We start from the raw sequence: 13,318 nt of genomic DNA on the forward strand, positions 1-13,318 counted from the left end.
ACAATATTAGGCAGGAACTGAAGAACATAGATTGGGGGCGGATGTTTGAGGGCAAATCAACATCTGACATGTGGGAGGCTTTCAAGTGGCAGTTGAAAGGAATACAGGACCGGCATGTTCCTGTGAGGAAGAAAGATAAATACGGCAATTTTCGGGAACCTTGGATGACGAGTGATATTGTAGGCCTCGTCAAAAAGAAAAAGGAGGCATTTGTCAGGGCTAAAAGGCTGGGAACAGACGAAGCCTGCGTGGAATATAAGGAAAGTAGGAAGGAACTTAAGCAAGGAGTCAGGAGGGCTAGAAGGGGTCACGAAAAGTCATTGGCAAATAGGGTTAAGGAAAATCCCAAGGCTTTTTACACGTACATAAAAAGCAAGAGGGTAGCCAGGGAAAGGGTTGGCCCACTGAAGGATAGGCAAGGGAATCTATGTGTGGAGCCAGAGGAAATGGGCGAGGTACTAAATGAATACTTTGCCTCAGTATTCACCAAAGAGAAGGAATTGGTAGATGTTGAGTCTGGAGAAGGGGGTGTAGATAGCCTGGGTCACATTGTGAGCCAAAAAGACGAGGTGTTGGGTGTCTTAAAAAATATTAAGGTAGATAAGTCCCCAGGGCCTGATGGGATCTACCCCAGAATACTGAAGGAGGCTGGAGAGGAAATTGCTGAGGCCTTGACAGAAATCTTTGGATCCTCGCTGTCTTCAGGGGATGTCCCGGAGGACTGGAGAATAGCCAATGTTGTTCCTCTGTTTAAGAAGGGTAGCAAGGATAATCCCGGGAACTATAGGCCGGTGAGCCTTACTTCAGTGGTAGGGAAATTACTGGAGAGAATTCTTCGAGACAGGATCTACTCCCATTTGGAAGCAAATGGACGTATTAGTGAGAGGCAGCACGGTTTTGTGAAGGGGAGGTCGTGTCTCACTAACTTGATAGAGTTTTTCGAGGAGGTCACTAAGATGATTGATGCAGGTAGGGCAGTAGATGTTGTCTATATGGACTTCAGTAAGGCCTTTGACAAGGTCCCTCATGGTAGACTATTACAAAAGGTGAAGTCACACGGGATCAAGGATGAGCTGGCAAGGTGGATACAGAACTGGCTAGGCCATAGAAGGCAGAGAGTAGCAATGGAGGGATGCTTTTCTAATTGGAGGGCTGTGACCAGTGGTGTTCCACAGGGATCAGTGCTGGGACCTTTGCTCTTTGTAGTATATATAAATGATTTGGAGGAAAATGTAACTGGTCTGATTAGTAAGTTTGCAGACGACACAAAGGTTGGTGGAATTGCGGATAGCGATGAGGACTGTCGGAGGATACAGCAGGATTTAGATTGTCTGGAGACTTGGGCGGAGAGATGGCAGATGGAGTTTAATCCGGACAAATGTGAGGTAATGCATTTTGGAAGGTCTAATGCAGGTAGGGAATATACAGTGAATGGTAGAACCCTCAAGAGTATTGAAAGTCAAAGAGTTCTAGGAGTACAGGTCCACAGGTCATTGAAAGGGGCAACACAGGTGGAGAAGGTAGTCAAGAAGGCATACGGCATGCTTGCCTTCATTGGCCGGGGCATTGAGTATAAGAATTGGCAAGTCATGTTGCAGCTGTATAGAACCTTAGTTAGGCCACACTTGGAGTATAGTGTTCAATTCTGGTCGCCACACTACCAGAAGGATGTGGAGGCTTTAGAGAGGGTGCAGAAGAGATTTACCAGAATGTTGCCTGGTATGGAGGGCATTAGCTATGAGGAGCGGTTGAATAAACTCGGTTTGTTCTCACTGGAACGAAGGAGGTTGAGGGGAGACCTGATAGAGGTATACAAAATTATGAGGGGCATAGACAGAGTGGATAGTCAGAGGCTTTTCCCCAGGGTAGAGGGGTCAATTACTAGGGGGCACAGGTTTAAGGTGAGAGGGACAAGGTTTAGAGTAGATGTACGAGGCAAGTTTTTTACGCAGAGGGTAGTGGGTGCCTGGAACTCGCTACCGGAGGAGGTAGTGGAAGCAGGGACGATAGGGACATTTAAGGGGCATCTTGACAAATATATGAATAGGATGGGAATAGAAGGATACGGACCCAGGAAGTGTAGAAGATTGTAGTTTAGTCGGGCAGCATGGTCGGCACGGGCTTGGAGGGCCGAAGGGCCTGTTCCTGTGCTGTACATTTCTTTGTTCTTTGTTGTTGTACTTCAGAGAAGACACCAACATTCCTCCCTCTACAATGTTGCAAGCTACAAAAATAACACCAGGGCCCTTCCCCCTCCACCCCTGCCCCCACTCAGCCCAACCCTGCACCTTCTTCCACGAGAGAGCTTCTGCCCCTCTGAATCAACCTATAAATCCTTTCTATATGCCTGTGGCCAGTGGTAAGAGCGGGTGAGTTTCCTGGTCAACCATGTGGTAGCTGCAATGCAACAACCTACACATGTTAAAAGACTCCACATGCAGGCTTTGGCGCAGGCTCGTGACAAGAATCCCCATTACTTCGAGGGACTATTGGAAGAGAAATAACAGAAAATGTAGGAACAAGAAAGTGGTACTGATACAGTCGTCGATGTTCTGTAAAAAGAGTTGTGGAAGGGGGAATGGTCCATGTACTTCACAAAAGCATAGCTTGGGCCTATGCAGGTACCCACAGCCACCCCTTTTGTTTGAAGGAAGTGAGACAAGTTATAGAAGAAATTATTCAATGAGAGAACCTGCTATGCATCAGAGAATGCACACCCGCTGGTGAAGTGTCACGTGATCTGTAGTGATGTCAGCTGTGAGTGTTGCGCAGGTTTCAGTTCTCCATCTTAGATGGTATGAACAACATCTCTAATCAAACCTCTCATGGTGTTTGTAAGAATCCAGAGTGTGGGCATCTCCATACCTATTCTCTTTGTGGCCAACTCAAAGATATAACGAAAGAGAAAACTGCCGATGAGGATTGAGGCAAGAAAATGGAAATGCTGAACAAAAAAATAATTGTCGACTAAATCGGTGGCGATGGCGTCGAGAGCAAAGAAGATTCTCTGCACTAGACTCTCACGCACACATGTCAGGCGAAGCAAGCCACCAATTCTGAAAGATTTTACAAAGAAAAATGGTAGAATCCAGAGTGTAGGCACCTCCATACTTTTCTCTTTGCGGTAAACTCAAAGGTATAATACAGAACCAGTTCAGCCAGGCAGAGCAGAGTGCTGGTGAATGGGAACTGTTCGCACCTCCATTTAAGGAAGAAGTGAAGATTCCTCAGCCTATCCTGCTGGGTAAGAAGTCTTACAACACCAGGTTAAATTCCAACAGGTTTGTTTCAAATCACTAGCTTTCGGAGCACTGCTCCTTCCTCAGGTGAATGAAGAGGTAGGTTCCAGAAACATGTCTATAGACAAAGTCAAAGATGCAAGACAATGCTTTGAATGCGAGCATTTGCAGGCAATTAAGTCTTTACAGATCCAGAGATAGGGGTAACCCCAGGTTAAAGAGGTGTGAATTGTCTCAAGCCAGGACAGTTGATAGAGTTTAGCAAGCCCAGGCCAGATGGTGGGGGGTGAATGTAATGCGACATGAATCCAAGGTCCCGGTTGAGGCCATACTCATGTGTGCGGAACTTGGCTATAGGTTTCTGATCGGCGATTCTGCGCTGTCGCGCGTCCTGAAGGCCGCCTTGGAGAATGCTTACCTGGAGATCAGAGGCTGAATGACCTTGACTGCTGAATTGTTCCCCGACTGGAAGGGAACATTCCTGCCTGGCGATTGTCACACGATGTCCGTTCATCTGTTGTCCTGCTGGGTAATGGATATGTAAAGGAATGGACGCCCCATAGTGAAAAGGACGTGATTAGGACCAGGAAACTGGAAATTGTTGAAATGATGTAAGGCGTCAGAAGAATCATAAATTTAGTTGAGAAGAGATTGGACAAAGTCAGAAAAAATAGAGTTAAGCTAAGAAGAAATAAGTTCAGTCGGGCTAGTAATGTTCTTTGATTGGGCTGATGTGAACAATGAACATTAGACTTTGTTTTATAAACAAAGATATTTATTACTAACACCACATTAACGAATAACTAAAATGTCTAAGATGAATACAGTTGGGAATAACGTCTATCACTAACTTACACTAACTTACCTAACTTACACTAAGATACAGCAGAGCTACTTCTATCTGCGACTGCAAACAACTCCTGACAAACACCTTCTGAAGGAGCTCATGGTGCCCCCTGGGTCCTGGGACTCCATACTCGCCCCACCTGCTGGTCGGATGGTAGAACTAAAATAATAAAACATATAACTTATAATGCACATGCAGATCATAGAATTTACAGTGATGATGAACTATTCATATTATGTACAGATGATAGTCTACCTATCATCACATCCTCCTTCCTTTCAAAATGATTTTGAATCGCAGGCATGTACATTCAAACTATATACATATACATTGATTTTGGCCATGTAAAACTGGATGCATCTAAATGTGACTGTTCATCAGTTAATGTTCATAAATTGAGTCTATCAGGCTGTCTTCGAATCCTGGTGGATCATCTGTGTGAAGCAATGGCCTTCTAGAGCAGAGTCCTTGTGATGTGGACCCCTTTTTCTGTTTGCTCATTGGATTGAGGGTAGGGCGGACTGGAGGTAATGTGCTTGAAATCGGGGGGTGGTATGCTCCGCCCCGCCACATTTCTGCCTCACCACGCCGGCGGGATGCTCCGTTACGCCGGCCGGTCTATGGGATTTCCCATTGTGGGGAAGCCCCATGCCGTCGGGAAACCCCGGGCGCCGGCAGAATGGAGCATCCCGCCGGCGGAGAATCCTGCCCCATATTTCCTGGCGCAATCTTGCCACTCCCAACTGTCCCTCCCAAAGCAGGGACCTTTGTCGCTCAGAACAATGCGGTATGCCATGACGTGCAAAAGACTTCTTTTGCAGCTCGGATCACGCTGGAACTGCCAGCGTACTTTAATTGCCTCTGGGTAGTTGGAGTGGTAATCAACTAGCAGCATGTATTCAATGCCATCTAGGTAAAAGAGATCAACCCTGATCTTCATCCATGGTTTGTTGACTATCTCACTTTCAGTCATGGGTTGCGTGCGTTGATGGTTCTGATATCTTAGGCATATTTCACAGTGTTCCACTGTTTGTTGAATGTACTGATTGATCCCTGACCAATAAACTGATTCTCTGGCCTGCCTCTTGCATTTCTTGATCCCCGCGTGCCCTTCATGCATCTGCATGAGGATCATGTGCCGCAGTGATTGTGGAATAACTATTCTGTTTTTTCTGAGCACAAAGCCATTGATGTATTCTGAAAAAACAGTACCACCCGAACCGTGTATTAAAGGTATACAAACGTGTGTTGTCTTGTCCAATCTCAGCTGCCAGAATCCCCTGGAAGCATAAGGTTTGCTGAAGATTGTGGCATTTTTCATCCCACAGATAATATCCTCTCTTTTGGGGATCTGGTAGTGTTCCTGTCTAATGTTTTGGTTTAGATCCTTTGGATCTATGCAAATGCACAACTCTCCGTTCCGCTTCTTCACGCAGACCATCGAGCTAACCCAGTTGGTTGGCTCTTCCGCTTTCTCTATGATGCCTAGGCTCTGCATCTTGTCAAGCTCGATCTTGAGGTGCTCTTGCAGTCGCGCAGGCACTCTTCTAGGTGGGTGAATTACTGGGCGTGCATCATCCTTGAGCTGGATTTAGTATTGGAATGGCAACATTCCAATTCCCTGGAATGCTTGGGGAAATCTCTCTTATTTGCTCAATGGTGACACAGTATGGTTGTTACACCACGTTGTAGACACGCATCACCAGTTGCAACTGCTTGCAGGTATCTGCAGCCAATAATGATGTTCGTGATGATTGAATTATGAGTATGTTTGCGCGAGCCCCGCAGTTTAGCTAAACATTTACAATGGTTTCGTTTATTTTGAGCGGTCTGGTCCACTCATCCGCTGTTTTCACACTCTGAATTTTTAGTGCTTTTGTCATCCAGCAATTTCATTAATTATGCTCACAAAGACAGAATCTTCAGGGCCAATTGGTTCATCATTAAACTCAGCTTGCCTGTTCAGGGCTGCGCTTTGCATAATTGATGAATCACTCATTTTTTTTAGCCTTGCTTATCTCATTAATACTCTTAGGTTGCTGCGTTCTTGCAAACGACAGGCATTGCTGGGCAAAATGTTTTTTTCTTGCACCTCTGGCACAGGTTTTGCCGAATGCAGACTTTATTTGGACCATGCATTCCGCTGCACCTCCGGCACAAAATGGCGTGCTCCAAAGTTTTTTTAAGGTGGCCACCCCATTTTGCTGCGACTTTTTAGGGTCTGGATCTCAGTGATCTGCTTTTGTTTCTGATTTTGCTGCGACTTTTTAGGGTCTGGATCTCAGTGATCTGCTTTTGTGCTATCGCACTGGCCTTGCAACTGTTTATGGACTCTGCTAGTTTTAAATCATTTTCCCTCAGCAATTGCTCACGTAATTTATCACATTGCAGACCATATACAATTTGGTCTTTTATGAATGAATCATGGAGGTCTGCAAAATTGCAGGATTGCATTTGAGATGTATATCCATGACAAAACAGTCAAAGGTTTCGCCCGATTTCTGCAGTCGCATCCTGAACATCTAGCACTCGAAAGTTTCGTTTTTTTCGGATGGTAGTAGGCATCGAATTGCTCGATTATGTTTGAGTAGCTCTTCTTATCTTCCTCCGAAGCAAACTGAAAAGTAGTATACAGATCAAATGCTTGGGGACCGGCTACTGTCATTAGGAGCACTATTTTTCTCTCGTTCGAAGCTTCTTGGAGACCAAGAGATGCACAGAAAAAGTGAACTGTTGCTTGAAAGCACGCCGGTTCGCATCTACATTACCAGTTGTGAGCAGTTGGCTGGGAGTCTTCAATGCTTCCATCTCGCTTCGATGATCCTGGTAGTATTTCGTTTAACAGATGATTTCTTTTTGAGTCTCCGCTTGTTCTCTTGTGTCTGGTTGACTTATCTAACTTTCCCTAACTGTTCTTTTTTGACATCCACTCCAAAGGTTCTTTGATTGGGTTGATGTGAACAAAGAACATCATCATTTACCCAGTTAGTTTGGAAACTACCTCAGATCTATCATCTCCTTGACATAGAGGAGGGGAGACTTTTACAGGGCGGTGTGGGGCAGCACGGTAGCATAGTGGTTAGCACGATTGCTTCACTGCTCCAGGGTCGCAGGTTCGATTCCCGGCTGGGTCACTGTCTGTGCGGAGTCTGCACGTTCTCCCTGTGTGTGCATGGGTTTCCTCCGGGTGCTCTGGTTTCCTCCCACAGTCCAAAGATGTGCAGGTTAGGTGGATTGGCCATGCTAAATTGCCCTTAGTGTCCAAAATTGCCCTTAGTGTTGGTTGAGTGGGGTTACTGGGTTATGGGAATAGGGTGGTATGGGCTTGGGTAGGGTGCTCTTTCCAAGAGCCGGTGCAGACTCGATGGGCCGAATGGCCTCCTTCTGCACTGTAAATTCTATGAAATCTGGCTTTGTCCTCCCATCCCGAGAATTCTTGGTGCTCCTTGCACAGATTGGAAACCCCCTTCCCCCTCCCTCATCCCAGTGAAAGTCTTTCCCAAACCGCTGGAATTTAAGGATCTCTCGGTAAATTCTTCAGTTACTTTCACTAAATTAGTCAAGCATTATGTGTTTTCACAAAATTTTAAATATCTCAAATTACAATAAGATGTTGGAAATATTAGAATCGAAGGATCTCAGCCAAAATATTAACCTTCCCATCCCTTCATAGAAACTTGGAAGACCTGTTCTGCATTTCCTTTGTAAATCATTGCTGATTTACCCACACAAATATATGATTCACAATGTTACCCTTTATTACATTTTCACAGTTTTTCTATTGACATAGAGCTAATTTATAGACCAGCCAGTTATCTATATTTTCCTTTGTTCGTCCTTGCCCTTTGATTAACAACTTACGATTATTTAGACAATAACCTCCCACAGCCCTGAAGTTGTCAATGTTAAGGCCCGTTAACTATATTAATACTAAACAGTGTGTGTATGCATGCATGTGTGCTTATTATCTCTTTATCCTGGTGCTTATGCAAGCCCTTCCATCAGCCACATTTGTAAGAAGAGGTGAAGCATTTCTGAAGCATATCTGCATTCTTTTATGTCACCACCATCTGGGTCTGTGTCACATCAGCCAGTGACGATGCCATCTCCCTCTGCGACTTGGCCACCTCCCTCTGTGTCTGCCCCCTGTCGGCTAACAACTGGGCCGATGTTCCCAGCCATGGTCTTATGTGACTGGGTGATGTTCAGAAGTGCCGCTGCAATTACCAGGTGGCTTTACCACATGGCTGTCTGTGAGGAGGCAACTCTGTCCTGTGATTCGGCCAACGTCTGCACAAAATACCCCAGGCCTTGGACATGCTGATCCATAGCCTAAACGCTCGCCCCCAATGCCTCCACTGTGGACGCCACCCATGAAGTGTTGGCCTGGGTGGCACGCATGGCCAGCACCACCCCCTGCTCCTGCACATGGTTGGACTCCTCCAACTGCACCTACAGGTACTGGATGCTCGCCGACAAGCCCTCATGTAGTCCCTGGCTCTGCAACTGCATCTCCACAATTGATGGGACTGTCCTTTCCAGAAGCCCAAAACCCATCTGGACGGCTGCTAGTTCTTGGGGTCTGAACGCACACCGCCCATCCGCTCCCTTGGGAGTTCCTATCTCCACCTGATGTACTAGACCAACTGTGTGGTGAGCACCCAAGAGTGTCCCAGGGGCCTCTTCACTAAAGTGCCCAAGCGAGATGTGTGTCTCTGGAACGGTGGAGGGTGTTGGAGATAGCTGTGATGGGTAATCTGTGTCCACATCGGATTGAGCTCCGGGGCGTACTGAGTCTCAGGTCAAGGGCTTCCATCCGAGCTGCTCTCCTCATCATTGCAAAGCTCTGGCTGTGGCACTTGCTGGGACGGGCGACACCAGATCGAGCCGCCCTATCTCTAGCAGGTCCTGAAAGACACAAGACAAGATGCATGATTAGACGGGGGTGGTGAGGGCGGTGTGGGGGGTTGGTGAGGGTGGTGTGGGGGGAGGATGAGAGTGCTGTGGGGAGGGGGGTGGAGAGGATGGTGGGGGGGGGGGGGGGGAAGAGGATAGTGTGGGGATGAGTGTGAGGGCGAGGGTGGTGTTGAAGGGGGTTGACACACATGTCACAGGGAACTGCAACTCAGTGGGATCTCACTTCCTTTCCTGCAGCTGACCTCCACCCAGCTGGGCATCGACCACATCCAGGGCCCTCTGCTCTGCCACGGTGCAGGGACGCGGGTCTGGCGGTCCCCCTCCAGTTTGGGAGGAAAATATAACTGGGGCGGGATTCTACGACCCCCCGCCGGCGTGAATCCCGCCCCTGCCAGCCGCCGAGTTCTCCAGCACCGAAAATTCGGCGGGGGCAGGAATCGCGCCGCGCCAGTCGGCGGGCCCCCCCCCGGCGATTCTCCGGCCCGCGATGGGCCGAAGTCCCGCTGCTGTCATGCCAGTCCCGCCGGCGTGAATCAAACCACCTACCTTATTGGCGGGACTGACGGCGCTCGTGGGCTCCGGGTCCTGGGGGGGACGCGGGGCAATCGGGCCCCGGGGGGTGCCCCCATGGTGGCCTGGCCCGCGATCGGGGCCCACCGATCCGCGGGCGGGCCTGTGCCGTGGGGGCACTCTTTTCCCTCTGCCTCGGCCACAGCCTCCGCGATGGCCGATGCGTAAGAGACACCCCCCCTGCGCATGCGCGGGGATGACGTCAGCGGCCGCTGATGCTCCCGCGCAAGCGCGGACCTCCGCTGCCCGGCAAAGTCCTTTCGGCCCCGGCTGGCGTGGCGCCAAAGGCCTTCCTCGCCAGCCGGTGGAGAGGAAACCACTCCGGTGCGGGGCTAACCCCTCAAGGTGAGGGCTTGGCCCCTAAAGATGCGGAGAAATCCGCACCTTTGGGGCGGCCCGACGCCGGAGTGGTTCACGCCACTCCATCCCGCTGGGTAGGGGAGAATCCCGTCCCTGGTCTGATTCGTAAGTTTGTGGGCGACAAAGGTTGGTGGAATTAATGTGGATGAGGACTGTCAGAGGATACAGCAGGGTATAGATCGGTTGGAGACTCGGGCTGAGAGATGGCAGATGTAGTTTTATCCAGACAAACGTGAGGGAATGCATTTTGAAGGTCTAATATAGGTGAGAAATATACAGTAAATAGCAGAACCCTGAAGAGTATTGACAGGCAGAGGGATCTGGGCCTACAGGTCCACAGGTCACTGAAAGAGGCAACGCAGGTGGAGAAGGTAGTCAAGAAGATATACGGCATGCTTGCCTTCATCGTCTGGGCACTGAGTATAAAAATTGGCAAGTCATGCTGCAGCTTTCTGGAACCTCAGTTAGGCCGCACTTGGAATATAGTGTTCAATTCTGGTTGCCAGACAGATGTGGAGAGGGTACTTAGAAGATATTTACCAGGAGTTTGCCTGGTATAGAGGGCATTAGCTATGAGGAGAGGTTGGACAAGCTTGGGCTGTTCTCACTGAAACGACAGAGGTTGAAGGACGACCTGATAGATGTCAACAAAATTATGAGGGGCACGGGCAGAATGGATAGTCAGAAGCTTTTACCAAGGGTGGAGAGGTCAATTACTAGGGGGCACAGGTTTAAGGTGCGAGGGGCAAAGTTTCGAGGAGATGTGTGAGAGAAGCCTTTTACACAGAGGGTAGTGGGTGGCTGGAACTCGCTGCTGGAGGAGATATGGAAGCAGGTATGTTAGTGATATTTAAGGGGCGTCTTGCCAAATACACAAATAGGATGAGATTAGAGGGATACGGACCTCGGAAGTGTCGAAGGTTTTAGGTTAGATGGACAGCATGGTCGGCGCAGGCTTGGAGGGCCAAAAGCCCTGTTCCTGTGCTGTACTTTTCTTTGTTCTTTGACTCAACCTCTCCTCATACGCCAATCTTGCCCTCCGAGGGATCAGTCTGGTAATCCTTCGCTGCACTCCCTCCATAGCAAGAACATCTTTCCTCAGATAAGAAAACTGCACACAATATTCTCTCTCTCGACATCCAGATACATGGGGTAGATTTGTATGTTCACCATTTGGTTGGTGATCTGGCAGGGTGAATCAGACACACTTAACAAAATCCGCCTTATTTTCATTCAGCTTGAAATCAGACCATGAAAGTGAAACTGCACTCCTCAGCTTTCCAGCATGTAATGCTAAATATAAATCAGGAACCAATTCTACCCTTTCTAACCTTTATTTTAAAAATATGTTCATGGGGTCCAGGCGTTGTTGGCCAGGCCAGCATTTATTGCCCATCCCTAATTGCTCTTGAGAAGGTGGTGGTGAGCTGACTTCTTGAGCCGCTGCAGTCCATGTGGTGTAGGAAAACTCACAGTGCTGTTAGGATGGGAGTTCCAGGATTTTGACCTAGCGACAGTGAAGGAAAGGTGATATAGTTCCAAGTTGGGATGGTGCGTCCAACTCGCAGGTAGTGGTGTTCCTATCTGAGGGTACTGAGGATGATTGTCCCAACCTCTGATCCAGTTGAGAAGCAACTCAGCAAAGATTGGGGTATTTGGTATGGGAGACAACGTGGGTCAAAACCTTAAACTTTCTCAATTACTCACTGGTTTGTACAATAATATTTTTCCATCGAATAACATGAATGTAAATTATATTAGGAGTAATACAGATTGATGAGTCCAAAGATGTGCAGGTTATGTGGATTGGCCATGATCAATTGACCCTTAGTGTCCAAAAGGCTAGAGGTTAGGTGGGCTTACTGGGTTAAGGGGATAGGCTGGGGGCCTGACCCTAGGTCAGAGAGTCGGTGCAGACTCGATGGGCCGAATGGCATCCTTCTACACTGTAGTGATTCCATGACACTCCTGAGAAAGGCGATTTTACATGTTTAGACCAGTTACAGTGGGTGATTAGCAGCTAAGGGAAAATGGATTTTAGAATAGAAGAAAGGATTGTTCACAGTGAGACGAATTATGGTCAGTACTTAATTTGCTATTTTTAAATGTAGACTAAAACATAATTTTTATTTTCAAGAACAGTTTTTACACGCATTCATTTCCTGATGCAAAATTAACTCACTACATTTTGCATATGTTGTCAGGACTACCTTACTCAATGAGACAAGCTGGTTTCCCTTTAGGAATGTTGCTCCTTTTTCTGGTTGCGTATATAACAGGTAATCTACATATTATATTCTTAGCCACTGTATTAATATTTTAAAAAATTCCATGTATAAATGATAACTATTAAAGTTGAATGTGACAAATATTTTAAATAGGTGATGAATGTTCCATTCTGTTCATAGATTATTCTGTTATACTGTTGATCAAAGGAGGGAACCTGTCTGGAACAAACACTTATCAATCTCTGATGAACAAAGCTTTTGGTATGGCAGGTTATATGATCCTTTCATTCCTGCAGTTTCTGTATCCTTTCATTGGTAAGAATTTAATTTCTACACCATTTAACCACTAAATTCCTTTCAAAGGCAGTAAAGATAATCATTGTATATATTTCCTAAGACTGTCGATTGTGGAATATTAAATAAATAATTTTCTCAACAAAAATGGCGAAAAATCAAAGTATTAATTGCATTGCATTAATTATAAAATATTGAGTCATTACAGCAAAGAAAGTTAAGAGTTGAAACAGAGGTGTTCAAAATTCGGAGAGCTTTTGAGAAAGTAACTGAGGAAAAAATACTTTGATTAGTAACAAAATTTAGACTGTGCAGTGCTGTACCTGAAGCAATCCTGGAAGCTTTTAATAATAATAATCGCTTATTGTCACAGGTAGGCGTCAATGAAGTTACTGTGAAAAGCCCCTAGTCGCCACATTCCGGCACCTGTTTGGGGAGGCTGGAACTGGAATTGAACCCGCGCTGCTGGCATTGTTCTGCATTACACGCCAGCTGGCTTAGCCCAATGTGCCAGACCCTTTTAAAAGGGGAGTGGATAAATATTCAAAAAAGGGCAACATTAAAGATATATTTGAAAAGTTTAGGAGTAGAGGGACTATGTGGATGATTCTTTCAGAAATATAGCATAGGTATGGGTGTGGATTCTCTGATTTTGACACTAAGTGCTGACGCCGGTGTGAGAACAGTGGTGTGTAACGACAGGAAAAATGGCACAAAAGCTGCACTGATTCAGCAACTCTAAATGGGCCAGCATCATCGTCACATGGAACGCAACCGGTTCCACGTAAAACGGCACCGGTAGCTCGCGAATAGTATAAGACGGCTGTTGAAAGTGGTGATGAATCCACCAGGGGCTCTGATAC

The 13,318-nt window shown here is 46.9% G+C and overlaps 1 protein-coding gene across 3 annotated transcripts in view; it reads left to right on the forward strand.

The window, feature by feature from the left end:
• The window catches only part of slc38a11 (solute carrier family 38 member 11), a 239,926-nt gene that overhangs the window by 41,194 nt on the left and 185,414 nt on the right, over positions 1 to 13,318 (forward strand). For 2 of the 3 annotated variants that reach the window (XM_072474017.1, XM_072474034.1), the window contains exons 3-4: positions 12,138 to 12,212; positions 12,342 to 12,476. In XM_072474017.1, coding sequence (XP_072330118.1) covers positions 12,138 to 12,212; positions 12,342 to 12,476 — 210 coding nt within the window. The remainder of the gene's footprint in view (positions 1 to 12,137; positions 12,213 to 12,341; positions 12,477 to 13,318) is intronic. The other variant, XM_072474024.1, reaches the window with a different exon arrangement.

Source organism: Scyliorhinus torazame, chromosome 2, assembly GCF_047496885.1.
Source record: "Scyliorhinus torazame isolate Kashiwa2021f chromosome 2, sScyTor2.1, whole genome shotgun sequence".
NCBI classification, from domain to species: domain Eukaryota; kingdom Metazoa; phylum Chordata; class Chondrichthyes; order Carcharhiniformes; family Scyliorhinidae; genus Scyliorhinus; species Scyliorhinus torazame.